The sequence below is a fragment of the Onychostoma macrolepis genome, chromosome 11 (genome assembly GCF_012432095.1).
Source record: "Onychostoma macrolepis isolate SWU-2019 chromosome 11, ASM1243209v1, whole genome shotgun sequence".
NCBI lineage: Eukaryota > Metazoa > Chordata > Actinopteri > Cypriniformes > Cyprinidae > Onychostoma > Onychostoma macrolepis.
In genome coordinates this window covers 23,782,453-23,808,885 of record NC_081165.1, presented here as the reverse complement: position 1 = coordinate 23,808,885, position 26,433 = coordinate 23,782,453, and the positions used below count along the sequence as shown (strand labels likewise).

At 36.4% G+C, this 26,433-nt stretch overlaps 1 protein-coding gene across 1 annotated transcript; it reads left to right on the top strand.

Annotated features, from left to right (window-relative positions):
• The first annotated feature begins 2,365 nt into the window (after positions 1 to 2,365).
• On the top strand, positions 2,366 to 22,051 carry si:ch73-60h1.1 (calcium/calmodulin-dependent protein kinase type IV). Its single transcript, XM_058790599.1, has 11 exons — positions 2,366 to 3,143; positions 5,784 to 5,862; positions 5,949 to 6,011; positions 6,135 to 6,217; positions 8,629 to 8,701; positions 18,050 to 18,140; positions 18,268 to 18,342; positions 18,536 to 18,611; positions 19,577 to 19,703; positions 19,926 to 20,078; positions 21,179 to 22,051. The coding sequence occupies exons 1-11, from the start codon at positions 3,037 to 3,039 to the stop codon at positions 21,656 to 21,658; spliced, it is 1,407 nt and encodes a 468-aa protein (XP_058646582.1). The 5' UTR covers positions 2,366 to 3,036; the 3' UTR covers positions 21,659 to 22,051.
• The last annotated feature ends 4,382 nt before the right edge of the window (positions 22,052 to 26,433 follow it).

The following is a 26,433-nucleotide window of genomic DNA, read 5'->3' as shown; positions in this document are numbered from 1 at the left end:
CACTATATCACCATCCAGCTGTTCACTATATCACCATCCTAATATTTGATGACCAACTGACCTTCAAAGACCACATTACAAAGACAGCTCGATCATGCAGGTTTGCACTGCACAATATCAGAAAGATCAGACCCTTCCTAACGGAGCATGCTGCCCAACTTCGTGTCCAGGCCCTTGTAATTTTTTGGCTGGACTATTGCAATGCTCTTCTGGCTGGACTTCCATCATGCACAATGAAACCTCAACATATGATTCAGAATGCAGCAGCATGACTGGTCTTCAACAAGCCCAAAAGGGTCCATGTCACACTTCTCTTTATCACCCTATTCTGGCTACCGCTTGTTGGTCACATCAACTTCAAGACGTTGATGCTTGCTTATAGATTAGTCACAGGCTCAGCAGCACCCTCCTACCTCCACTCACTCTTACGAATCTACATGCCCACTTAAGATTAGTAAGTGAGTGATGCCGTGTTACCATCACAGAGATGCACAAAACCATTTTCCAAACCATTTTCATTCACTGCTCTTTTCTGGTAGAATGATCTCCCCATCCGAAATGCCAAATCTCAACCTAAACAATTTCTGAAACTTTGTATTACAAGCATTTTTGTGTTTAGGGTTAGGGTAAGGCTTAGGATGAATCGCTTGTTGAATTCCTCATTTATAAGTCGCTTTGGATAAAAGTGTCTGCTAAATGAATAAATGTAAATCTAAATATGTTGATGTGCTAGTAAGTGTGCGCTCTGTCTCTCATAACAGCAGTGTCTCTTGACACACCTTCTGCGGTGTGCATGCTGTCCATTCTATGGCTTCTCTGGATTTAGCTCAGTTTAATCCTAAGGGTGACTGCACCTGTGAACCATACTTGGCAACTGTAAATATACAACAGGCAACAAAAACAAATTTAAACTTGGACCTTAATTTTTTTTTTTTTTAATCAGCATTAAGTGTGCTGGTTATTGATGGTTATTGTATGTTGCTATGGATTTTCGGAACCGCTGTCCGATTCTAAAAAGTTTATTAAAGAGAAAACATCAAGATCATGGAAACAAGTGAGCATGATTTATGGAATGATCAATGCTGGGGTCATATAGAGGTCAAAGAATTGGCATGTGAATCAAATTATTGCAGGTTCAAATTCCATGATTAGTGACACTGTTAATACTGCCAGGATATTAAAATAATTAAAATGCATATTGAGAATATTATAGGTTAAATCAATGTAAGTTACCTCATTTTCTCTTGCAACTCAGTTTGCCCAGCGTTGTATGATCTTAAAATAGCGGAATTACACTTGAAAATGTAATTTGGTATGCTTGGGTAAAGCATTGGGACATATTTAGGACAATCAGGTATAGTCCTTAGTGTGGCGCTACTTTCTGTACTTTCAAAAGATAAAAACTCCATAAAACAGTTGTAAAAGATGTGAGATAAAAATTACGTGATATGGGACCTTTATAGAGTGCTTGCCATTGTCTATACCTCACAGCCTCGTTTTCATCTGCGTTGAAATCAATAATTCGTCCCGCCGATTTGGTTTATAACACTAGCAAGCCGTCTAGGACTAAACTGAAAAATGGAGCTGTCCGCGGTGCTGAAATGAACCACGCACAAGTGAATGCGAGCAAATGGGATTTTATTTGATAACGGGAAACTATTTTAACTGTGATATTTAAGATGATTCAAAAGTGATACCTGTAGGGACAAGATTTTTAAGAAATTAGTGGGGGATTCCTTAACGAGGAATATTTGGAATAAATGCAATTATTACACTGTTATTATAAAATACCACTGATTAAAACAAAACCTTAACAAAGTAAATTAAATTAATCCAGTAAACGCTCAGATTGGTTCGATTGGTGTTTTCTATTCATTTGAAAGAATCGGCTCATAAGACTCATTCGCACGGGAATCAGACTACTTTAGCTGCCCATTATGTTCGTATTCACTGAAATGAATCGGCTCTTATGAAGCTATTAGTTCGAGCTGAGTGTTTTGATTTACTAAAAAAGAACCGAATCATTGGAGTTCTTCGTTCTAAAATGGGACTTCACTAGTCACACTAATTCATTTTAAAGAACCGGTTCGTTAGAGCCAATCGTTCGTCAGTCGACACCGGTAACAGACTGTAAATTGCACGTTCGTCAAGCATTAGGCTAGCCTATTTCTGAATAAGAACCAATTCTCAATTCCCAACCCTAGTGATAGTAGAAGCACGGTCGTTATTTTGATTGAATATTGCGCTTCCCAATTGCAGTCCGCAGTAAAAGCCAGGGATTGGGAGAGAGAGAAACAGAGGGCGTGTGTGTGTGTGTGTGTGTGTGTGCGTGTGTGGTTAGCGTGTGACAGACCCCCTCCCTTTCTCCACCCCTTACCAGCACAAACAGCAGTGTGATATTTACATTTCAAACGACATTTACTCCATCTTCACCCTGCTAATTCACAATATTCAGATTTTAGGAAAGCATCTGAGAAATAAGACGCTGATCTGTTGGTTTTCATTCTGGCGAGGACCAAAGCAAGGAATCGTTCATCGTTCATTTCGCTTGTGACATCTGGAATCGCAGGATTATGATGTTTTCTTGAATGTTGTGTGTCGTGGGAGGTTTGGGATGGGATCTGTGATGCCCGTTTGAAGCTGAAGACCCACTTTGAAAACAGCCTTTTTTATTGTTTTGATCGAGATAATTCCAGCAAACCGAGTAAAAACCATAATATTTAAGATATATCTTCTCGTGAGCGTAGAGTATCGATAGATCAATTGAAAATACACTGAATTTGGACATCAACTCCAGCCCGCAGTGATGCTCCAGTGTCTGGACTGACTTTTAATATGCGCACTCAGACGGAAATGGAAACCTGGACATTTTAAATCATTGATCACTTGGAACCGAATCATAAACATAGACTTGCAACCATATCACAGGTCAAGCTGACACCCAGATGTGAAAGCGATCGCGTTTTCTGGGCTCCCCTGGTTTAAGGGATTACTTGTATTCATTATAAGAGCAGAACAGTCTTCGGAGGGTCCATCATGCCCACCTCTCGGTCCGGCGCGTGCTCGGTGGAATACTGGGTCGATGGCTCGCGCCGAGATGCGACAGTGGAGGATTTCTATAACATGGGCCCAGAATTAGGCAGGTAAGTGCATTACTGCATCCAATTTACATTCGTTTTGATGATATTGTGTAAATACATACATGCACACTATTTACCTATGATTTTATTTTTAATTACATGCCGACCTATATTGTTTTTTTTGTTTTTTTATGACAATACTGGTTCATATAAACGGAAGAAGAAAAAAGTGATATGTAGAACCAATATTTAATTGTCTAATTTTATTTGTGCTTTTTGGCACAAATAATCTTCAGACTGCAAAAAATACAAATATAATTGTAGCCCATCATTGTTGGAGGCTGTCGATAACCGATAATAAGCCAAAAATGTATTATTACTAAAATATTCTAAATGGATATATTATGTTTCTTATGTTTAAGTAGAACTTGTTGTCATTATTGTTGTGGAAGGAATAAAATAACTTTAAAAATCTGAAAATGAATTATATAATATATATATAATGTGTTTATATAAAGAAACAATTAAATAAAGAATAAATTAAACTTACAAGTTATTTTCGGGTAAGCTGTTTCCTGTTGAAGTGGCATTGAGATATATACATTAGAGATCCAAAACACAGTGAATATTGAGAAAAAAATATTGTTTGCACAAATTATTGGTCTATTGCTATACTAAATATTTAGCTGCTATAAAGTGCTGCAACTAGAATTATTACTATTGCAGTTGATTATATTTACATGTAACATGGATGCTCTAATGTCAAGTATTAACATTTGTGCTGCCTATATCTATATGTGAGCAAGTGTTCAGGTTTTGTGCAGTAATCAAGGTTATTTTGAACTGCGAATGAGTCGTTGTATGTTACTGTCACAGTTAAGGATGGGTGGTTTCTAAACTAATTCAGCTCAAATTGAATCTCCCCTTAGTAAACTAATTATAATACACTTAATTGAGCACATTAAGGAAGCACCCAATCTTTGCAAATGTCACCAAGTGTTCTAAAATGTCATCATTACCTCCCAGGATGTGGGATGCAAAATGTTGAGCAGTTGATGCTGTCACCTGATTTTAGTCTGGCATCGTGGCCGTGTGGCCTGGTGTGATATTATTCAGGACTTCTATGGACCTTGTTTGCACAAAACGAAATGTTTTAATGTATCTCATTGCATTGTATGACTGCAAGTACTTTGATGTCTATTGCTGATTATGCTGAGGACTGTTTGTCAGACACTGATGTGTTGAAGTGTTGGATAACAAGGCAGCAGATGGAGAAATGATGGCCTGCTCTTTGAGTGTCTGTCTGATTGAGTCATTCACTGACCATGAAAAGCAAAGATAAGCTCTGAGAGACAACACGAAGGCACACAAATACTCAATAGTGTATAACATAATGCACCAGTGAAAGAAATTTTCAGTCTTTCTGGTCTTAATTGCTGTAAGTTAGGACTTCCAGTTTAATTTCCTTCTGCAGGTCTTATGAAGTGTAAATGTAAGAGCTTTAAAGACCAAGTAAAGAAAATGTAAGTAATTTAACACATAATGTCTATAAAGTCTCTAAATGTAAATGTCCCGTATTAGCAATGCGTCAAAGTTTGAAAATGTAATGTTCAATAGATCTCCATTTTTTAAACCATTTTACAAGAAAAAAGGTTTGAATAACTCTGTTCCCAACCAATACAGAAATAACCTTTTCTGTACCTTCTGATCACACTGCACAAAAGGTAATGTTCTTTATGAGTGTTTCTGTCGTTTTGCAGTGCAAATTGCTGAAGAATCTTCAATCTTCTTAAAGTTCACCAGAAAAAGGGATTGTTCACCCAAAAATGAAAATTCTGCCATCATTTACTCACCCTCATGTTGTTCCAAACTTGTATGAATTTATTCCTTCTGTTGACAATAAAAAAAGAAGAATTTGGGTAACCAAACAGTTGCTGGTAGCCATTGACTTCTATAGTATTTTCTCCCTTTTGGCTACCAGCAACTGTTTGATTACCCACATTCTTCAAAATATCTTATTTTATGTTCCAAGCATGTATTAAACTCATACAGGTTTGGAATAACTTGAGGAAATGATGACAGAATGTTAATTTTTGGTTGAACCATGCTTACAAATGGGTTTTTGATTAAATCCAGAACAAACATCTGCTAATGGGCTCAGAAAATGAACCTAATTTAAAGAGAAAAAAAGGTTTCATACCCCTTTGACAGATATTTGTTGTTTTAATCATGAACTCACTTAAGGTTTTTTTTTTTTTTTCTTTTGCAGTGCATGCAACATCCAGTGTCATAACTTTATGAATTTAAGACTTTCTGCTCTGATTTTAGGCCTTAATTTGGTCAAGGGCGAATTAAATGTTTAAAAAAAAAACACAGACACCCTGTAAATGTGCATTCCCTTCTTGAAGATTTTCTGTTCTCAAGGACACTGATTGTTTTGACTCAGTTGCCATGGACATAATAGTGGTGATGGGGGAGGAAGAATGTAGGTAAGAACCTCCATGATTAGTTGAGCGGTGAAGGTCAAAGTCATGAAATGCCAACACTTTTCTATCTTCAGACGTCTTGGTTTTATTAGCATCTTCCAATCTGTCACTTTATGCAGTGTGTTTGCATATGGTAATTGCTATAATGCACATTTATCGAATTTAAGATCTTTATTTAATTACTACTATATAAAGATTGCTTTGTGTTAACCACCAGGGGTGCCACATCTGTTGTGTTTCGCTGTGAAGAGAAGCAAACTGAGAAACCTTATGCTGTGAAGGTCTTGAAGAAAACCGTAAGTTGAGTTGCGATTAAAAAATATATTTTCATTTTATCCCAGAATGACTGTTTGAAGTTATGTTCATTGTGTCATCAACTCAGATTGACAAGAAAATTGTGAGGACAGAGATCGGAGTCTTGCTGCGTCTCTCTCATCCAAATATTGTAAGATATTTATGTTCCATCACATTGTTCACATTGTTATGAAATATTTCACATTCATTGTATTCTGTGGGAATATGGATGAGCTCGTTCTGACGTGACTGTTCTCACTTTGTTTTCTTTCAGATTCGTTTGAAGGAAATTTTTGAAACCGTGACGGAGATCTTTCTCGTCCTAGAGCTGGTCACAGGTGGAGAGCTCTTTGACAGGTATGATGTGCTCCATAAATGAAAGGCTGTTCAAATGTGAAACAGGATTTCTGACATTCATCATCGCCTTAAAATAGTTCACTCTGAAAAATGAGATATCTGTCATCATTTACTCACCCTCATATTGCTCCAAAACTGTATGGCTTTCTTTCTTTTGCAGAAAGAAGATATTTTAAAGAATGTTTTGTTTGTCCATGCAATGAAAGTCAATAGGGTCCAAAACAACACTGAAAAAACAACTTTCACTGTAAAAAATTGTCAGTGTTAGGGTTAGGGTATATTTTATTATTTAATATTAATTTGTTAATATTTCTAATGTTTAATATTTATATTTTTCTGTTTGAGTATTAACTGAGCTTTTTAAGCTCTATTTTAATGTCAGCTAAGTAATTTTAGTAGGCTACTCCAACATATTTATTTCCATATTATTTATTAATGTATTGTTTAAGTTTGCCTTTTTGTTTTCCATCTAATGTTTCATTTTTTTGGAATTAAACATAAAGTTGAAATAGGATAAATATTTAACAGAATACAATTATTAAAAATTACTTTTTATTTAAATTAAATTTTTTGCTTTATTTCAATTGGCAAAAAAAAATTATGGTAACACTTTGGGCCAGTTTTACTTAACAGGGCAAATTAGCGCGAGAGCGTAATTCCAAACAGCGCCGATGGGAGGGGAAATTTCTGCGGGTGATTTACTAACAACCACGCAAATTAAAGAACACACATGCAACATCTCATTTACATATCAACCAACGCAATATACCAAGCACAGCGCAAATTAGCATAGTCGCAAATAAAGAATTAAGAAATAAAGAAGCCACAGTACGTTGAAAAGAACCGGAGGCCAAAAAAATGAAGGCTTTCTAGAAGTTTTGATAGAGCTGGTATTGCGTGTCTCCTAGGTGAGGGTTCCAAGTCGTCTTAGGGTACACTGTAAAAAAAAAAAAAAGTTGAGCGAACTTAAAAACTTTTTTTTTACCAGCTTCAGCAGATTTTTGAGTTTGCTCAACTTATTTTTGTGGGAGATTCTCTGATTTTTGTTGTATAAACTTAAAACGACTTTTATAAACTTAAACTTAAAAAGTTGAGAAAACTCAAAAATCTGCAGAAGCTGGTTACCTTAAAAGTCTAAGTTGGCTTAACTTTTTTTTTTTTACAGTGTAAGGTTAGGGTTATTTCCTGAAGCAAATTAAAAAATAACCTGGCTTGGCAAGCGATATGTTCGAATGTGTTGTTCTGGCATTCCAAATAAAATTAATATGTGTGGAAAAAATCCTCTCCCTTCTACCAAGCTCTCTCTGTTCTCTGTGGTGCCTCCTCCTAGCAACAATAATTGCAGCCATTTAAAGCGCAAAATAGTTTAAGACATGCTTATTTTGGGTGTTAAATAATGGCGCAAATACCAGTAATTTGACGAGCACTGATGTTGGTAAAATGCGTTGGGTGATTCATTTTAATACTCTCCTCCTATAACTTTTGCGTCTGAAAGGGAAACTCCTACAAATTCATATTCAATAAGGTCAGGTGCAAAAATAACTGTGTCCACGCTTTTTCAGCGCTAATTCTTCACTGCGCGCATTTAGTAAAACCTGACAGTACAATTTTTATGCCAAAAGATGGTTTGTGCTGGTGCAAGCTGTTAGTAAAACTGGCCCTAAGTCTTTATGTGTAATGCATTATAAAGTTCGTTTTAGTACACCTTGCACTGCACCTTATAATGCACTGTACAATCTCATAAATAATTATAACCACAGTTAATACATTATATGTATAACATTATACATTATAATTAAAATGCATTATACCCTTTAATAACCTTTTACTATGCATTATACTTAAAGGTTTTAAGTAAAGTTTTACCAAAATTATTTTTTATTGTTTTAGTTTCAGTTAACAATAACAGCACTGCACAGAAGAAAAAAAGAAAATCCAGATTTGGAGCAACATGAGGGTCAGTAAATGATGGCATCATTAAGCAATGCAATTTACTGCTTGGAGATTATCAAGAGATGATCCGCCACCATGCAATGATACGATGAGGGCCAAATGTTTCTCCTTAGATCTTTATGGTGGTCCCCAGCACAGGAATCTGATTTATTCTTTATCGTCAACACCTCCCAGCTCAAGGTCTTACAGCTCAGTGGGCTTTCTGTCTGTTCTTCTACCCAGCAGTGAGATGTAATTGAATAAAACAAGTTCCCGATAATTAGTTTAAGTGGGTTTGGTGCAGAGCAGGAGCAGGATGTGTTTGCCCACACACATCCACACACTGCTAAACAGAGCACTAAATGCTGCCAGATCCACACACAGACACCTAAACATCAGCTGTTCATGTCTGAAAACATATGATAGTCTATATACGTGCTGTGATGTTTTTATGCTGAATTTGTCGTGTGTTGTTTCAGGATTGTGGAGAGGGGCTACTACAGCGAGAGAGATGCAGCTCACGTTATCAAACAGATCCTGGAGGCTGTGGCGGTAAGACCAAATGAATCATGGGATATAAAAAATTTGCTTTTCACCCACACAGAGATTTGCTATTCATGTTTGAAAGGCAATAATGGTAATGTGATTGTTTAGCCTTTAAAGAGGAACACAAAATGGCTCTTTGAAGTAAAGGAGCCTGATGTACTGGGTAGACATACTCTAATATTCACAATACAAAAGTGCAAAAATACCGCTTTCAGAAACTGCCATGGTTTTGATGCTATATCTCATTAACATGCGCATGTTTACAAGTCAGTGTCTAGGTAATATTTGTTAACCTGGACTGCACTAAAGAATGACAGTGTAAATTATGCGTGTAAATTTGATGATCATAACAAAGACCATTTACATAGAGAAGTATTAAAGGAATATTCTGTTTGCAATACTTAATCAACAGTATTTGTCCCATAATGTTGATTCCTACAAAAATGAGTTTCCGCTTAACTTCTTTAAAAAATGTTTTATAAAAAATAAAATCTCGGGTACTTACAATGGAAGTGAATGGTTCAAGTTTCAAAATACTCAGTGTTTCAATACTATAGCCACAGGATTTTAAAAAAAGATGCATGTTAACATGATTTTAGTGAGAGACACCTTATCACTTTAAAATGATATGCAGCTTTACAACTTCGTTGGTATGACAACAGATGACAAGAACCACTTTATAGCTCAAATACACAGGTTTTTACAGAAAAGCTAATATAGTGCTTTTGTGAAACTATAAGCTTTACATTTCTGCCTTTACATTCTTGAAAAGAATTGTCACCATTCACTTCCATTGTAAGTGCCTTGTGTAAGCTTGACAAGTGCTTTTCTTTAAAGTGGTCATCAGATGCAAAATTCACTTTTACATGTTGTTTGAACATAAATGTGTGTTGGCAGTGTGTGTACACAACCACCCTATAATGATAAAAATCCACCCAGTGCTTTTTTTAAATCCCCAATAATAATGATCACTTTCTCAGATCAGGCTGTTCTGAGATTCTTGGCAGAATGACGTAGTTCTGCACAGGCCCCTCCCACGACTATTGACTGACATAGCTGTTTTAACGTAGACCCGCCTGAGTGAGCGGTCAACATTCTGCCATTGTTTCGATGCTGAAGCTGGTGTAGACAGGAATGTCTCCTAAGCGATTAGCCTTTTTCACAAGAATCGGAAATTACGTCAGCGCAGGGTAAAGTTAGTTCCGTTACAGGTCTGCGCCTATTATATCAGTGTGCCCTTTTCTCAAATAATGCTTCTTACCTTTTCTGTTTTGTCTGTTTTCCAAGTTGTTGTTATATAATCTATAAAGAAATAACATTTTACTTGTTTGTAACTTATATGGACACTCAGACCGCTGACTCGTGAGATAATGCGCTTAACATAGCGCTGGATGGTTTATATTCTCCATCTCCGGCAAAGTCCCTTTTTTAAATAGTCTTTGATCTCCGGTACATTTGAGCGTATTATCTCAATTTACTCAGTCATTTCCCCTCGAATCACCACATCATGATAAATTACTTCAAAATGACAACATTTATGTTTTTTCCAAGAATACATTAAACAATTCTCAGTCCGGTTGAAGCATATTAAACTCAACACAACAATAAATAATCCCAATAAAATAGGAACAAATCCATGAATCTGAGTCATCTCTTGTTTAACATGTATTTGCCAGGGCACATTATACAACGTACATTTACTCCATCACATTAATGCAAAGGAGCAAGTAGAAAATACAACATTACTTTAATAATAATAATAATAATGATAATAATAGCGAATAAAAATCACGTGGAGAGTCATAATGCACAGCCAGCACCAAACGGACAGAATGGCAAAGCTAACTGAACTGCCACCATTTAGAATTAAACAAACTTGTATTTGTGATGACCCGAGCTGACCAAACAGTTAATTGTGAAATGTTTGCGCTTTGTAGAGTACAGTACCGGCATTTGATTCTCGAATTCATTCTTGTTCAGTCTTTTCACTGTTGTCACCGGAAAAACTTTTAGCCTGCAAGCACCAATCCGGAAGTCAGAAACGCGGAAGTGTGAAAAAGGCTAATCGAGGTGTTTTGTTGTTGGATGTAATAATGAACATAGCAGTCGTCATTTACCCCTGACATTTGCTCGTGAAGGGAATGCGCCCCCCAATCTACCTAAATGCGTCTATGTTTGCGCGAATCATTCGTGATCCAGCTTCCCCTACAGAAGAAGTGAGTGTAAGGTTTTTTAATGAATCTTTGCAAATCACCTTTCCTTATAATATGCTAGTTAGCAAGTTCCGCTACAAATGCGGCTAAAGTTTACAGTCTCATGAGAACGGCTCATCACTCCACGGAAGAGAGGGGCGGGGTGAGCAGAGCTCATTAGCACTTAAAGGGACATGTACTGAAATGGCTTGCTGTGAACAGAGACGATTTTGACAGGGTAAAAAGGGTGTTGTTTTACACTACCATTAAGAAATTTTAACCAAAGTATGTTAAAAAGACAAACCAAAGACTTTTCTAAAGAATCATATCAAATTGGGCATCTGATGACCCCTTTAAAGATAACAAGGCATGTATCAAAATTATTATGCCACATATGCTATCATGCTGTCAACTGTGCATTAGTGCCCGTCCACTTTTTCTGCGGCACTGTTCCGGAAGTATTTTCCCATTCATTTTCCCATAGGGATTTAAAAAGGCTTTGTTAAAGCATTATAAGCCATGAACCAAACCAACCAGCTATGAGGTAATTCACAACATTACAAACTTTGATTTGAAGCAAAAAAGTTTATGAAGATGAGACAAAAAGGCAAAGTCTCAAGACTGTGTACTTAACAGCTGTCATGTATCTGTATGTGAATGTAAACAATCTGCAAAGTTTTAAAGCCGAAAGTACGTGAAAAATAAAGTTCTTGTCTCCCAAAAGAAAGAATCGACTCTGAACAGCCTAAACGAGTTGTCAGTAAAGGTCTTTGCCTACTGAGTCTGAAATTCTCAGATGAAACTTTTGCATGTTAAAAAACAAATGCGACCTCACATTGTTGCATGCATGTAAAGCTGTTGTAGAAGATTCCCAAAACATTATTAGAAACCTTAAAAATGGCATAAAAGGAGCACTTTAAGTTCATTGCAGAATATGCATATATATTCAAATTATGTAATTCGCAATGCTTAATGGAAGTGGGCGGAGTGTCTCTTTTGATGCACTTTGCTTGCTGCAACTCTCTGATTGGTGGAATTTTCTGTGCAGCATCATGGGTAATGTAGTTTCTCACCACAAATTCTGCTTTCAAACACGATTACTTTAAAAATTTAATTGAATGAATGTGAAATTGATAAATAATCAAACCAACTAGCATGACATGATGATACGTGTCATGAGGGACAGCAGTTATTTTAATGCATTCTCAGCCGGAGGATTACTGTATGTGTTGGCGTGGCTGAACACATGTCCAGCGATGGGCTGACAGTGGAGGGGTTTGGAGATGTGGGTCAGTCTTGTCGTCACTCAAAAGTGAACGGTAGAGTAAGCGGATGTGTGTGCAGAGCTGCTAGTGAAAAATAATCTTCTCAGGGAAAAAAAAAAAAAACATTGCAATTTTTTCCCCCCGGCTTTTAATCTTCCTGAGCAGGAGGAATGTGGGCTGGCGTTACATAACAGCTCAGCAATCTGACAATGAAGCTACAATGCAGAGGCCACATTTATGTTGAATGTTAGTGTGTGCCGATCGGATCTGCTTAATCCATGTTGTCTATGATATAATCTGTAGGGCTTGATTGCGACATAAGATTTATGTATGTGCATTGTGCATATATGACAATTTTGGGCAGTCCTTGTATTTGTCTCTAACCTATGTTCATCAGGACCTCAGGAGCTCAACTGGACGTCCAAAAGTACTTTCCCAATATTTTTTATTTATTTATCGCAATATTAATTTACCATTATTACTTTCCACATGTTTGTTAGACTTTGAGAATGAATGTAAAATAAATTAGTTTGTTCACATTTAACCTCCACGGAGTAGTATACTTTTAATTTATTTTTCCCTAAATTCTAAATTCCCTAAATGTTTTACATTTATTTTTTTTCTGGATTCTGTGTTTTATGATTTAAAGGGGTCATGAACTGCCTTTTGTATTATTTTATACTGTTCTCTGAGGTCCACTTATAAAGTTACCAAATTTTAACATAAAAAAAACATCATAATTTAAAAGTAATAGGCTATTTTCTGTCCTGTTTTTAACCTCCTCATCAGAACGCTCTGTTCGAATAGTCGTGGTGGATTGTAGACTCGGAAGTAAACGCCCACTGCTATGATTGGCTGACAGTTGTTTATGTTTGACAGTCTACACCCAGATGGACGCTGCTGTGATTTAGGTTAAAAACACATACATACTCAGTACATTAAACAATCTCTTTAACAGACAAAACTATAGTGACCAAGTAATAAACACAGTTACTCACACTTGTGTGTTGCGACATTACTGTCAGATCCAATATAGTCAGCACAACATCATCTTTTAGTTTCAGTCTTTCTGAAAATCCCACTTGGAATTGTGCCTTGTTTGTAAACTAATCTGCGGTAAAATTAAGTGAACAAAGGACCGAGTTCTTACTGACATGGTCTGGAACTTCATTTAAAATAAAGTTCATCCACTCTTTCCTAATGTTGGGATCAGAAGGAAGGTAATGCAAAGACTGTTTTTCCACATCTTGGCACTGCACAGCGTCTTCTTGTCTTCGGCACCATCTTTATTGCTTGATTTCTGCATAGACTCGCCTCTCGTTTTCACTACATGCGTGAATCGGTGGGCGGGGCTAAACAGGCAGTACTGTAGAAGCAGGTGTTGATCTTCTTCAGTGGAGGAGGTCTTTATCCACACTATTACATCATAAAGTGTTACATCCCACAAGCTGTCGTTTTGGCAGACTGGCTTCAATATAAGCTGTTTTTAGACTAATGAGAAAGTGTTGAGGTCTGAAACTTAGAGGATGTTTTTATAGTACAATGACCTCTTATATGTGATTTGATTTCTCGATTCATGACCTCTTTAGCACAAATTAATCATCAAAAATGGATGTAATGAATTATTGCAACATTTACAATTTAATTTAATAAAAATACAATAATTAATTATTTGAGTTATTATTATTGAGTTTCACTATATTTGATGGTGGTTTTTCTCAAATGAGAGGTGAAGTGACTCTCAGAGCAGCTCTGGAGATGAAGTATTTATGAAACACAGTCACGTGTGTTTGAGTTTGTGTTGATGAAACTATGTAACTCATTTACACAGAGACACACAGAACATGCGCTGACTGACTGTCACGTTTATTTCTGCTGTGAGGCTGTTAGATTAATCCATATCGAGTAAAAATTCCAAAGCTTATCATTGTTATTGACATATTTGATTACAATCTCGATGTGATATTGTTTATCATCAAGCCCTAGCTCAGCTATAGAAAAATACTATTTTGACTTGGCAAACCAACTAGCAACCACAGAATCAGCTGCATAGCAGCCTGATAAATCCAGTCAGAACACCTTGGCAACCACAAAGCAGCACCCTGGCAAACACTTTAGTGTTACAGTGGTGAGTTGAGTCACAAATGTTAAAATCTAACATTGTTTATAATTTTCCAAATTATTTGGCCTGATATTTAAACATCAAATAAAAACACCACCATCCCAACCCTGTTCGAACCTTCTTACAGAGTATTTCATTAAATGTTTACAGCGTAATAAAACTCCAGAAGCTTATTTCAACAGAGCACAGAGTGTGTAGTAGAACTGACTCACCTCCGGTTTTCAGACTAGTCATGTGCTAAAACACAAGAATGTCCTGCTGCCTTCAATTTACACTCCGTCATCTGCCAAACACTTTCTGTACCTCTGTAGGGTTCTGCTAGGCTCACATTTACCAGGAAATCATTGTCTCCTCGCCCACCATGATGCACTATTATATTTTTGGAATTGTGTTAAAGGAACAACATCTGTCTTGTGCCTACGAACACAAAATTAATTAACACGGGCTGACACAGTATGAGTCATCCCCGCACTTATCAGACTGCAGATCACAGACGCCCATGCCTCGATAATGGAGAACGACCCCATGATCTCAACAGAGTGCTAGAAAAACCACTTCAGGGAAGTCAGGAGGCTTGAAAGGTTCAGGCATCTCTCATCCCAGAGACAGTCTGCAATCTGCAGCGTCTGGAGCCCAGAGATAATTTGTTAAAGAAGTAGTTCAGCCAAAAATGACAATTCTGTCATTATTTTGTCAAGTCTTTTCAAATTGGTATTTGAAAAACAAGTGGAGAATTACTGAGGAATGTACTGGTCTACTCTGTCTTTTACAGGACTAGAGCTTAAAAAAGGACCTAAAGCCCCATAAAAGTGGTCCATAGATCTTTTGAAAATTGTGTGGAGCAGACTGCAAATTGACATGGTTATTCCCTTAAAGTCAGTCTTGATCTTTTTAATGAAGCATAAACTGATACAAATGTATATCTTGAAACGGGGTTATTATAGTTTATTAAAACTAAAATCAAAACCTGAAAATACCTGAAATAAAATAACCCATAAACAAGCTTAAACTTATTTTATTTCTTTATAAAATATTTTTAAAAAAAATAATAGAAATAAAACAAAAATAATTAAAACATAAAAAAAAAACCACACACAACAAATTACTAAACCTTTAACAAAAAAATTAAATAAAAACAGAAAATATAAAATTAAGAATGATTTCAAATTATTAATAAAATTACAGTAGTATCTCATTGATACTAATAGCACCGTCTTGAATGCAATGTACATCATTGTAGATGAAAACATTATGAAATGTACTGTAGAAATGTAAAAATGGTCTGAAAGATTAGTTCAGAAAACAGACTGATCCATTTGTTGAGTTCAACTCACTGATTATCCAGCCAACATAAAATGAAATTTTGCCTTGTCTGTTTAGTATTGAAGTGAATGATATATATGCATATGCTTCATGTTTTTGACCTCGTAATTTTTCATCTTTAAGATATTTCATAATGTCATAACTCTGGTGAAACTAGTCCCTTTCTTACAATTGACTGAAAGCTCACATTCAGATCTGTCTCCATCCAATCAACAACCACTGGATAGAACCAAGTTCCCGCCCAAAATCTGTTTCACTCGGATGTACCTCGCAATATGGAAGAAAATATCTGTCACTACTTCAAAAGACTACTGGTGCTATTTCATTTTTTCTTTTTTAACTTGAAAGCCTCAGTCACCATTTATTGTGAAAGTATGGAAAAGTGCAACAAGGACATTCTTAAAATAGTTCCTTTTATGTTCCACAGAAAAAAGAAAATCATACAGGTTTGGAATGACATGGGGGTGAATAAATGAGGACAGATTTTTCATCTTTCAGAGAGCTATTCCTGTGAAGTAAGGAGACGCTGAATACAGAGTCTGTCTCTGCCTTCATGACAGCTGTTTTAACAGAGAACTGCTCCAGACTGCCTCACTGAACTCATCTTCCCCACCTACACTCCATCAGGACTTCAGAAAACCGAGGATGTCATCTACATTCACACACAATCAGACACACAAACATGTTCCTAGAGCTGTATAATAAGTCCTAATGAATTCAATAAACGTAACAAATGACCTATTAGAGCAGCTCTACTAAATGAGGGGCGGTGGGGGCTTTGCAGAAACGCTGATTACTCTGTGAGATGAACAAAAACTCTAAATTTTTCAATGTTGCTGCAGTCACATTTGGCAGGTTTTCACTGTTGATCCAGTTAATCCATGATGCTCCTTTCATGATTTAGTGAAATCCTGCAGATTCCACTGAAATTCACCAAGGAAACATTGTCTTAAAGGGATAGTTCATATAAAATTGAAAATTCATCGTTTACTCTCCCTTATGTCATTATAAACCTGTAGGACTTACTTTTTTTTCCGTGGAACACAAAATATATTTTGAAGAATGTTAAGATTGCATTTGTCCACATAATGAAAGGCAATGGAGTCAAATGTTATTTTGGACCCCATCAGTGTTGGGGTCAGTTACGTAATCAGATTACTTTTTTTAAGTAACTAGTAAAGTAACGCATTACTTTTTAATTTATAAGGAAATATCTGAGTTACTTTTTCAAATAAGTAACACCAGTTACTTTGATTCCCATGTCTTGACTGACAGCTCTCGCGTTGCCATGTTGAGAGAAATGGAAAGTAAAGGTCCTTGCACACACTGAGTCCGAAATTTTCATTTTTTCCGTATTCGTCATTCTTTCCTATCAAAATGCTTGCTACGGATGCCAAAATGCAGAAAATCGAACCTGGTCCAAATTTTTTATGAGGAATATTTTATAAAGTTTTGGAGGCAGTGTGTAAACGTGACTGACCCAATGTGAGGTCATATGTATTTTTTAATGTGCAAAAATTTCAGTTGAGAATTTCGGACTCGGTGTGCAATGACCTTAAGTGCAAAGGTTTTGTGCATGCTGTGTGAACATGATGCTTACTGCAGTTCTAGACTAAATATGAACATGTATTTACTCATCTCACCTGCACAAAAACAGATTCAATATTCCTCAAAATGAATAAAGACAGTTAAATGCAGTCTCAGAATATTATACAAACTTGCAATAATTAAATATGTTAAATAAGACAAATATCATTTATATATTTAATCCTATTTTACCAATGTCTTTTGCTACTGACCTTCGATGATCCAATTCAACCATACTAAGCAAAAATGACACATTTGTGTTTCATTTTTGTTATTGCTGCTGACTAGTGTTGAACTTTCTTCTCTTGCATCATACTCTTCATGCAATTTGTTTGAGCTGCGCCCTCTACTGTACAGATATGAATTTATATTTCCTTTAGCCTGAGGCGTATTCATTTCACTTTTGTTGTGAAAGGGCTTTTACATTTGTAAAAGAAGAACTTTTTTATATTAAAAACAAACAAGCAAGCCCTACCCAGATTTAAAAAGTAACTCAAAAGTAATGTAATGCATTACTTTCCATAAAAAGTAACTTTATATTATTGTAATTTTTATTAACAGTTTGCATTAGTTTTTAATTTGTATATTCCCTGTTTTAATTTACATTTTTGTTTTTATTTTTTAGTCTATATAGTTTTTATTATTATTTTTATTTCATCTAAACTAAATGAAAAGGATAAATATTTACTTGGGAACTGATTGTTTGTTATTACTATATATATATATATATATATATATATATATTTTTTTTTTTTTTTTTTTTTTTGAAGTTAAAACTTATTTCAAGTAACATTTTTTGTTTGATTTAGTTTTCGTTAACTATAATAACCCTGCTTTTGATACCTCTGTTCTGTTTATTTTGCAGTACTTACATGAGAATGGAGTTGTTCACAGAGACCTCAAACCAGAAAATCTTCTCTATGCTGACTTGTCAATAGATGCCCCTCTTAAGATAGGTAACAAACTGTATACTCATACAATGAATCAGTTACAGCTTTGTTGCAGGAAAATTCAGACTGACCAGTGAACTCTTTCATTAATGAATGGGTTTTATTCATTCAATCTTTTCTGTAATGTCCACAGCGGACTTTGGTCTTTCTAAAATAATCGATGAGCAAGTCACGATGAAGACAGTATGTGGAACCCCTGGCTATTGCGGTGAGTCGAAATTTAAGATAAGACATTGTTTGTGCTGTTTTAATCACCCTATTACCGATTTACTTATTTTTTACACGTACCACTAAGATAAAAGTCATTTAGTTGTCTACAAGTAAGCAAATTCCAGTAAATGACTAATAAAGTTTCATCAGGCAATTCATTTGCAATCATTTGCCTCTATTCTCACATCCAGCTCCTGAGATCCTCAGAGGAAACGCTTATGGTCCTGAGGTTGACATGTGGTCGGTGGGAGTCATCCTTTATATTTTGTGAGTAATGCATTCATGTTTATTCATTTAGTGGTTGCTTTTATCTGACTTGCAAATGGACTGTATTCCCATATTTCTCAGAAATATGTGAGAAACAGACTGAAAATTGACATAATTTGATGAATCAGTTCAAAGAACGTTCCTGCAGCTCAAATAATAGAGTGTGGTGCTCGCAATACCAAGGTCATGGGTTCAATTCCCAGGGAATGCATGAACTGATATAAATGTGTATCTTGAATTAGGGTTATTATAGTGGGATTTCCTTATTGTTACATGTACCATCTAAGATGAAATTCATTTAGATGTCCACATGTAAGCAAATGCCGGCGTATGACTAATAAAGTTTCATCAGCCAATTCATCTGCAATCATTTGCCTGTATTCTCATATCAACTCAACATATGCATATATGTTGAGTTGATTAATCTTAAGGTGCTAATGTTATTAGAACTTTCACAATACAGTTTTTTCAAGTATACCAGAATAATATAAGGCAAGGGCAGAGGTTTGTAAAACTAGTGAGAAAAAAGGAAGAAAATACATGATTTTTTAAAAGAATTTAGCACTTCTATTCAGCAAGCATGCATTAATTTGATCAGTGAAAGTAATGACATTTATATTGTTACAAAAGATTGAACTAAACTGAACATTCTATTGATCTGTGAATCCTGAAAAAATGTTTCAAGGTTTCCACAAAAACATTAACCAGCACAACTGTTTTCGACATTGATAATTAATAAGAAATGTTTCTTGATCAGCATATGATTTCTGAAGGATCAAGACTGAAGTAGTGATGCTGAAAATCCAGCTTTGCCATCACAGAAATATTTTCTTAAATATATTTAAAATATATTAAAATAGAAAAGTTATTTTAAATTGTTTTACAGTTTTTTTCCTCCTCCTCCTCCTTTGTTTTTTTCCCCACTTTTTGTTGTTTCCCCTTCATTGTTCTTTCTCCACCCTCAGGCTGTGTGGGTTTGAACCATTTTTCGATCCAAGGGGGGATCAGTACATGTACAGTCGCATTCTGAACTGCGATTACGAGTTTGTCTCCCCCTGGTGGGATGAAGTGTCTCTCAATGCAAAGGATCTGGTGAGTACTGTGTGCTCACATATCATTATTGTCCTGTTTGTAATGCTGATGATGTTCATGCACTGTACACTGATTTCAGATGTGATGAGCGAGAACAGTATCTCCATCAAAATATCAACAGCTCACTCAGATGCTCATTTGATTATTCAATCATCTGAGCTTTCCTGCTCTTTGTTTATTCACCATTAGCTGTTGGTTATGTTTGTTTGATGTTGTCTGTAGGTTAGTAAGCTCATTGTGCTGGACCCTAATAAACGGCTCACAGTGAAACAGGCTCTGGAACACCCATGGGTGCTTGGAAAAGCAGCACGATTCTCCCACATGGACACAACTCAAAGGAAACTACAGGAATTTAATGCTCGGCGCAAATTAAAGGTCAGCCACCAATAGCTATGATAAATAGAAATGTCCACAATAAAGAAAAAGACAACCTTTTAAAACCTGTCAAGATTTTAGAAATGTCCTCTTTGTATTCAAGATGTTTGCATATACTTTAAATTTTAATAAAAGTTATAATTCAACTTTTTTTTTTTTTTTTTTTTTACTTTTATAAGTGTATATCTTAATCTTTAAATATATTTATCAAGGTAAAAAGTATTGCGAATTATTAATTCATGAATATGTATAATAAGCGACATTTTATGTTGTTGTTTTTTTATGTTAGCAAATGACTTTGATTTGGTGGACAAAAGTATAATTATTAAATAATTAAATAAATAATCTTTGAAAAACAAATTAAGATAAACCTGGGAGGTTTCCATCCCTCCATTGAAAGTCCAGGTAACCATAGCTTAGAAGATCCAAAAAGGTCAGAAATCCAAATGAACTGAGCCTAAATTAAATCTGATCATCATATAAAGTAATCATACATGAGATATGAGACATTTTCATTTTTGGATGAATGAGGTATTCCTTCTCTCATTCTTTTAATGAGGCTTATTCATCATTATGATATCAAGACAGTTGTGCAAAGCTAATTTTTTTGTTCAAGCCATTATGAACACGAATTGCATTTTTATGTATTTTGGAATAAATTAATACATAGGGCAAAAAATGGTGATGCTACCGATATTTAAAGGGGTATTTCACCCAAAAATGAAAATTCTGTCATCATTTACTCACCCTCGGTTTGTTCCAAACTGGCTGTGGAACATAAAATTGGATATTTTGAAGAATGTTGGCAACCATTGACTTTCAATATATGGGGGGAAAAATACTATGGAAGTCAATGGCTACTGTAAACTATTTGGTTGCACGCGTTCTTCAGATGTCTTCTTATGAGTTCATCGGAAGAAAGTAACTCGTACAGGTTTGGAACAACTTGAGAATGAGTAAATGATGACAGAATTTTCAATTTGGCATCAAACGTTGTTCAGTGTAGCATATTATGCTGCGATTTCTGTGCTTTTTACGAGCAGAATCGTGAGTATTCTACAGAACCAGCGCACTGTAATCATGAGTTCTTCCGTCCACAGGCTGCTATGAAAGCTGTGGTCGCCACAAGTCGGATGCACGAGGGCTCACGACGGCGGACGGACAGCTGCGAGATGCCCAATGCCGACAAGACCTCACGCCAGAGCAGCATACAGAAGGACAACACGCTGGATTCTCAAAGAGAGCCCATTCCCATTAAAGAGGGATCCGAGCAGGTTGAAGACGGGACTCCGAGTCCCTCGAGTCCCCGCTTCCAACCTACCCATAAATCTAAACCTTCTGTGCTCTCCGGGCCCATGCCCACTCGCCCACCCCTGATAGCAGAGGGACACAGGCAGACCTCCGTCCTTCCGAAGGCTCCAGTGGTTCGGCCCAGGGTGCCCAAGAAGAGCTGCTCAGTGGATCCCGGGGGCAAACACGAGCCTTTGCCGGCGAGCACCACCCCACCCAGTCCCAAGAACCTCAGTAATGGTTTCACCATGAGCATGGAGGCTGGCGGCAGCACGGCAGAATGTCAGTAGCCTGGATGATATATAGATTTGGATTCACGCGAAACACAAAGGAGGACAAAAATGATGCTTTGACAACACACTGAGAAATTCCTCTTCTCCTCTTCCATATTTACCATGGGATATTTTGATACTGGACTGACGTATGATGAGCTCTTCATATGGAGGCATGTGGCTTTCATGGCAACTTTAGGTTAGCAGCACAGCGAACATCGTCGTTTTTCTCTTTGCACAAGCATCGTGAATAAGATTGTCTCTCATCTGAACTGAAATTAATTTTGCTCTTTCTTCTTTTGCTATCATATGCAACCGTTAACACAATCCTATTCTCTCTCTAAAGGTAGTGAGGATCATGTATCTGTGATGTTGTGATAGTATATATTTGTTTAGGTATGATTGCTAAAAGACCCTAAAATTTGTATTGCATACAATATTCATAAATAAATATATATATATATATATATATATATATATATATATATATATATATATATATATATATATATATATATATAATGTATCTTTATATGTCTTTCCCCTGTTTTAATTCAAACTTTTTGTATTAGCACATTACAAAAAAAAATGCTTCGATGGTTTGTAAAAGCTCTAAAAGACTAATGGAAGGATATGACGTAATGCCACAGTCACGGATTATGTTTTTCCCAGCTCATCTTTGGAGGTTTATCGCCCATCAAATCGAATTGATGTCATTCAGGGTTACCATGCCCTTCTTCTCTCTTCAAGACCTGGCAAGGTTTTACTGAAAATCGCACCTAAACTGCCACTGTACTATAAGAAATCTTCTCTATGAGGTGGAATTAATACAGCTAGTACGCTTCAGCCACACTGTCTACCTCTTCTACTGTACAGGGGCTTCCAACTTCTCAAATAGAAAATTCTGTAGAGATCTACTCTTAGGATAGAAGGCATGGAAGAATATTTTTCAATGTTGAATGTCGAAGGGCTGTTTTTTGTGAACTTTATGTAGGCTAAATTTATCTGCCTCTATGAACATGTAACAGCATTGCGAAATGTTTCGGTATATAATATAGTTGCTTCTGTCATTCTACTTTATTTCGATCTTTGCCAAACAAGAATGCTTTGTACATACTGCTGACATAAACAGTAGCCTAATTACACTGGAACATTATGGTTATGTATGAATAATATTACTATTTTGCAGTTAACCTAAATCACAGAATTCTGTGTTCAATTGCAAGCCGGTGAAGATGCTATTTATGTTTGAGCAGGAGTTTCCATGTTTCCAGGATTAATAAATTGTGCTATCAGATGCTTTCTACTTTTTGAAGTGAGTTTATATGCTTTTTGGTAGCTCATATGCTGACCGTGACAATTTTTGCTATAGTACACATGGATGAATTTTTGAAGGCGCAAGCGAACTTTTCTGTTGGTTTTCTGCTTTAATAAGGCAACTAAGAAAGGCTATGTATTGACTAGAATGTTTTTAATATTATTTCTCTAATTGGCAGCATACAAGTAAAGACACTGAATCTATAAGCCAGTGTAAAAAAAAAAAAGATAAAACAACAACAATGTACATTATTTACTTGTTTCCTGACATGCTATAGCTGATGTTCCTTCTGAGTGTCACAAGTTTTGGTCATTAAAAATTGTATATTTTATATTATAAAATTTATAGAATAAAATAGCTTAATTTTATATAAGTATAAAATTACAATTACATAAAATTGACAAATTTTCATAAAGTTATTGATTACATTGTTATACTATCCAAAGGAACAATTGAAATACAGATCAGTAACAACTGACCTACCCCAACATTTATAGCCTAATAAATTATATAATTTATTATATAATACTATATACATATGTTATATACATAAAAGTAAAAAAAAATATTCCAAGAGAAATACTTGATTACAGTAATAGTTTTCAGTAGAGTATCTAAAATTGTTTTCAACTCTTTTATTAAACACATTCCAAGGAGTCATATCGGGACAAACAAATAGCTGCAATGACAAACTATACGGAAGGAATATACCTATTCACAAAATATTATGATAATAATTAAAATAAAAGATGTCGTGAATTATTATTATTGTTATGCACAATTTTCGAAAGAAATTAAAAGAAAAGAAAAGAAAAACATATGATTTTGATAGTTCATAGTTAAGGTCATTACCATTTAATTTTTTTAATATAGCCTAACCCTTGCTACATAGTTTATCATCAAACATAATAGATCGTGTGTGTGTGTGTGTGTAACAGCAGTCCACTGGAGGCGAGTTTAAGAACCCAAGTGCAGTTTTATTTACAAAAGTATAATCCAAAATCCAAACAAACGAAGACTTGACTTGAAATACACGTGACTTGAAACAGACTTGACATGGCACGAACAGACTAGACTCACTGACAGCGGGTTACAACATCAACACACGACAGGAGACAATGGCAACATGACGACTACTTAAAGCAAACAATACAGGTCACATGACAAGAACCAACCAATGAGAAACAAGACACATGACTAAAACAACCAATCAGAACATGACACAATGAACAAAGGAACCAATAGCATGAATATGTGAGGGCAAGGGAAGCATGACACAAATAGGGACCATGACTAAACTCCAAAATAAAAGACATGAGAACATGAACATAAAACAAAACCCCACTTTACATAACCCCCCAAGGGCGGCTCCAGACGACCCAAAAAAAAGACACGTGACGAGGAACAGGACCTGGGTCATGGCATGGAGTGTGGAACACCAGGCAAGAACATGAGTCATGGCATGGATCATAGAACAGTGGTGGACCTTGGCAAGGGCAGGTCTAAACCATTGAGCAGAGGTGGGCCTGGATCATGGGGCAATAGTGACAGACCGTGAATCATTGGAGAACCTGGGCCGTGGGGTAATGTCAGACAGTGAAATACAGGAGGATTTGGGCCGGGCAGTGGCAGACAGTGGGACAATGGAGCAGGAGACCACCAGATCAGATCCATAGGAGCATAGGGCCATGGCGGAGCTGACAGAGCAGGGAGCCATGGCGGGGCAGAGGACCACCAGGTCAGCAGAGCATGCAGAAGCAAAGATCCCCATGGTGGAACAGATGACCACCACAGCAGAGAAGGTATCCACCAAGGCAGATAAGTCGGGACTGAAACAGAGAACACAGATAGGTTAACAGCGGCCGTAACAGGACAGGCAGAGAGATCATGGACGGCCTCTATGGCCATGACAGGGCAGGCAAAGAGTTCCGAAGCCTTAGGGGAAACTTGCTTGGCAGTCGTGGCGTGGTGGCCATCTTGGCAGGGGAATCAGGCATGGCGGGACGAGGCTCTGGACAATCAGCTGAGATGTGACAAGACTCTGGACGATCAGCTGAGACGTGATGAGATTCTGGACGATCAGCTGAGACGTGACGAGACTCTGTTCGATCAGCTGAGATGTGATGAGACTCTAGAACGACAGCCATGACGTGGGCAGACCCCGCAGATTCTGGCGCCTGGAAACAAAGATGCCGTGACGCCAAACCCCCTCATGAAAGAAGAAAGCCAAGAGTTTTACACACTGTTATTGTGGCAACATTTCCACGCCCCGAAACGTGATGCTGAACGAAACGAACTTTGATTGTTTGTTTGATATGTCAGTCAAACGGCCTCATGGACGGGCCTTGGCCAATGAAAGCTACCATAGATTCCAGACCTTCAGCCGACAGTCTGAAGGTCTGGCTACGCGAGACTAGCAGGCCCTGGAGCAGTAGGCGTGACGTTAGCAGGCTTTGGCGTAGCAGACGAGATGCGAGCAGGCTTTGGCTTGGCAGACATGGCGTGAGCAGGCTTTGGCTTGGCAGGCATGGTGTGAGCAGGCTCTGGTGTAGCAGACATAATGCGAGCAATATATATATATATATATATATATATATATATATATATATATATATATATCAGTGGCAGCTCCTGGGTTTTAAAATAGATGAGGCGCACTAATTGTATTGGTCCGGGGATCCCTGCCGATTATTATTATTATTTGCTTAACCACTTTTTAAATGGCTTTTGGTTGTTTTTAGTTAGAAAATGTAAAGAAAATGACACACATACAGCAAGATAATATAATTTCACATACCTGGCCTATCCCTTGAAGCAAACATCCATCCCTTCTTAAAAGTCTGTGTTAAAAGAGAGCTGCCAGTTGCCATTACTGTTTGAATGATAGCTTGGTAAATCTGTTGGTAATCACATATTCAATATCTCTACTCATCATAAGTACTTCGTATATTATCCTCACGGCAGGAGACGTTCAAACTTATGGAATGCCACCCCTGACATAATTATAAATAAATAAATAAATACATAAATGTACAAAGAAATGTAAAAAAGATCATATAAATGAATAAATATATAAATAAATATGCAAAGAAAAGTAAAAAAGCAAAAACAAATAATTATTTATCATTTTATTTCCTTATGTATTTTTTTTCCCCCACATTTATTTTTTTATTTTATTTATTTATACATTTATTTATTTCCACTTTTATTTATTTTCACATTTATGTATTTATTTACGTATTTATTTATTTATTTATTTATTTATTTGTACAATTATTTATTTTCATATTTATTTATTTATACATTTCTTTGTCCGTAGGGTAATAAAGAGGGCGTGTTTTACTTCAGGAATATCAATCGAGCCAGAGTAGGCGAGGGGTAAGCTTTGAGGCCACAGTGACATCCTTGGTGCCCAAACGAAGTACAAGTGCCTACATGACGCGCCTGTTGATAGTGTGGGATGACTTAGCCTGCG

What these genes read in the sequence shown, in the direction of transcription:
- si:ch73-60h1.1 (XM_058790599.1), top strand. Translation starts at nt 3,037, where the DNA reads ATGCCCACCTCTCGGTCCGGCGCGTGCTCGGTGGAATACTGGGTCGAT. An exon ending in TGAAGGTCTTGAAGAAAACC is followed by an intron (nt 5,863 to 5,948) that starts GTAAGTTGAGTT and finishes TCATCAACTCAG; the next exon opens with ATTGACAAGAAAATTGTGAG. An exon ending in CTCTCAATGCAAAGGATCTG is followed by an intron (nt 19,704 to 19,925) that starts GTGAGTACTGTG and finishes TGTTGTCTGTAG; the next exon opens with GTTAGTAAGCTCATTGTGCT.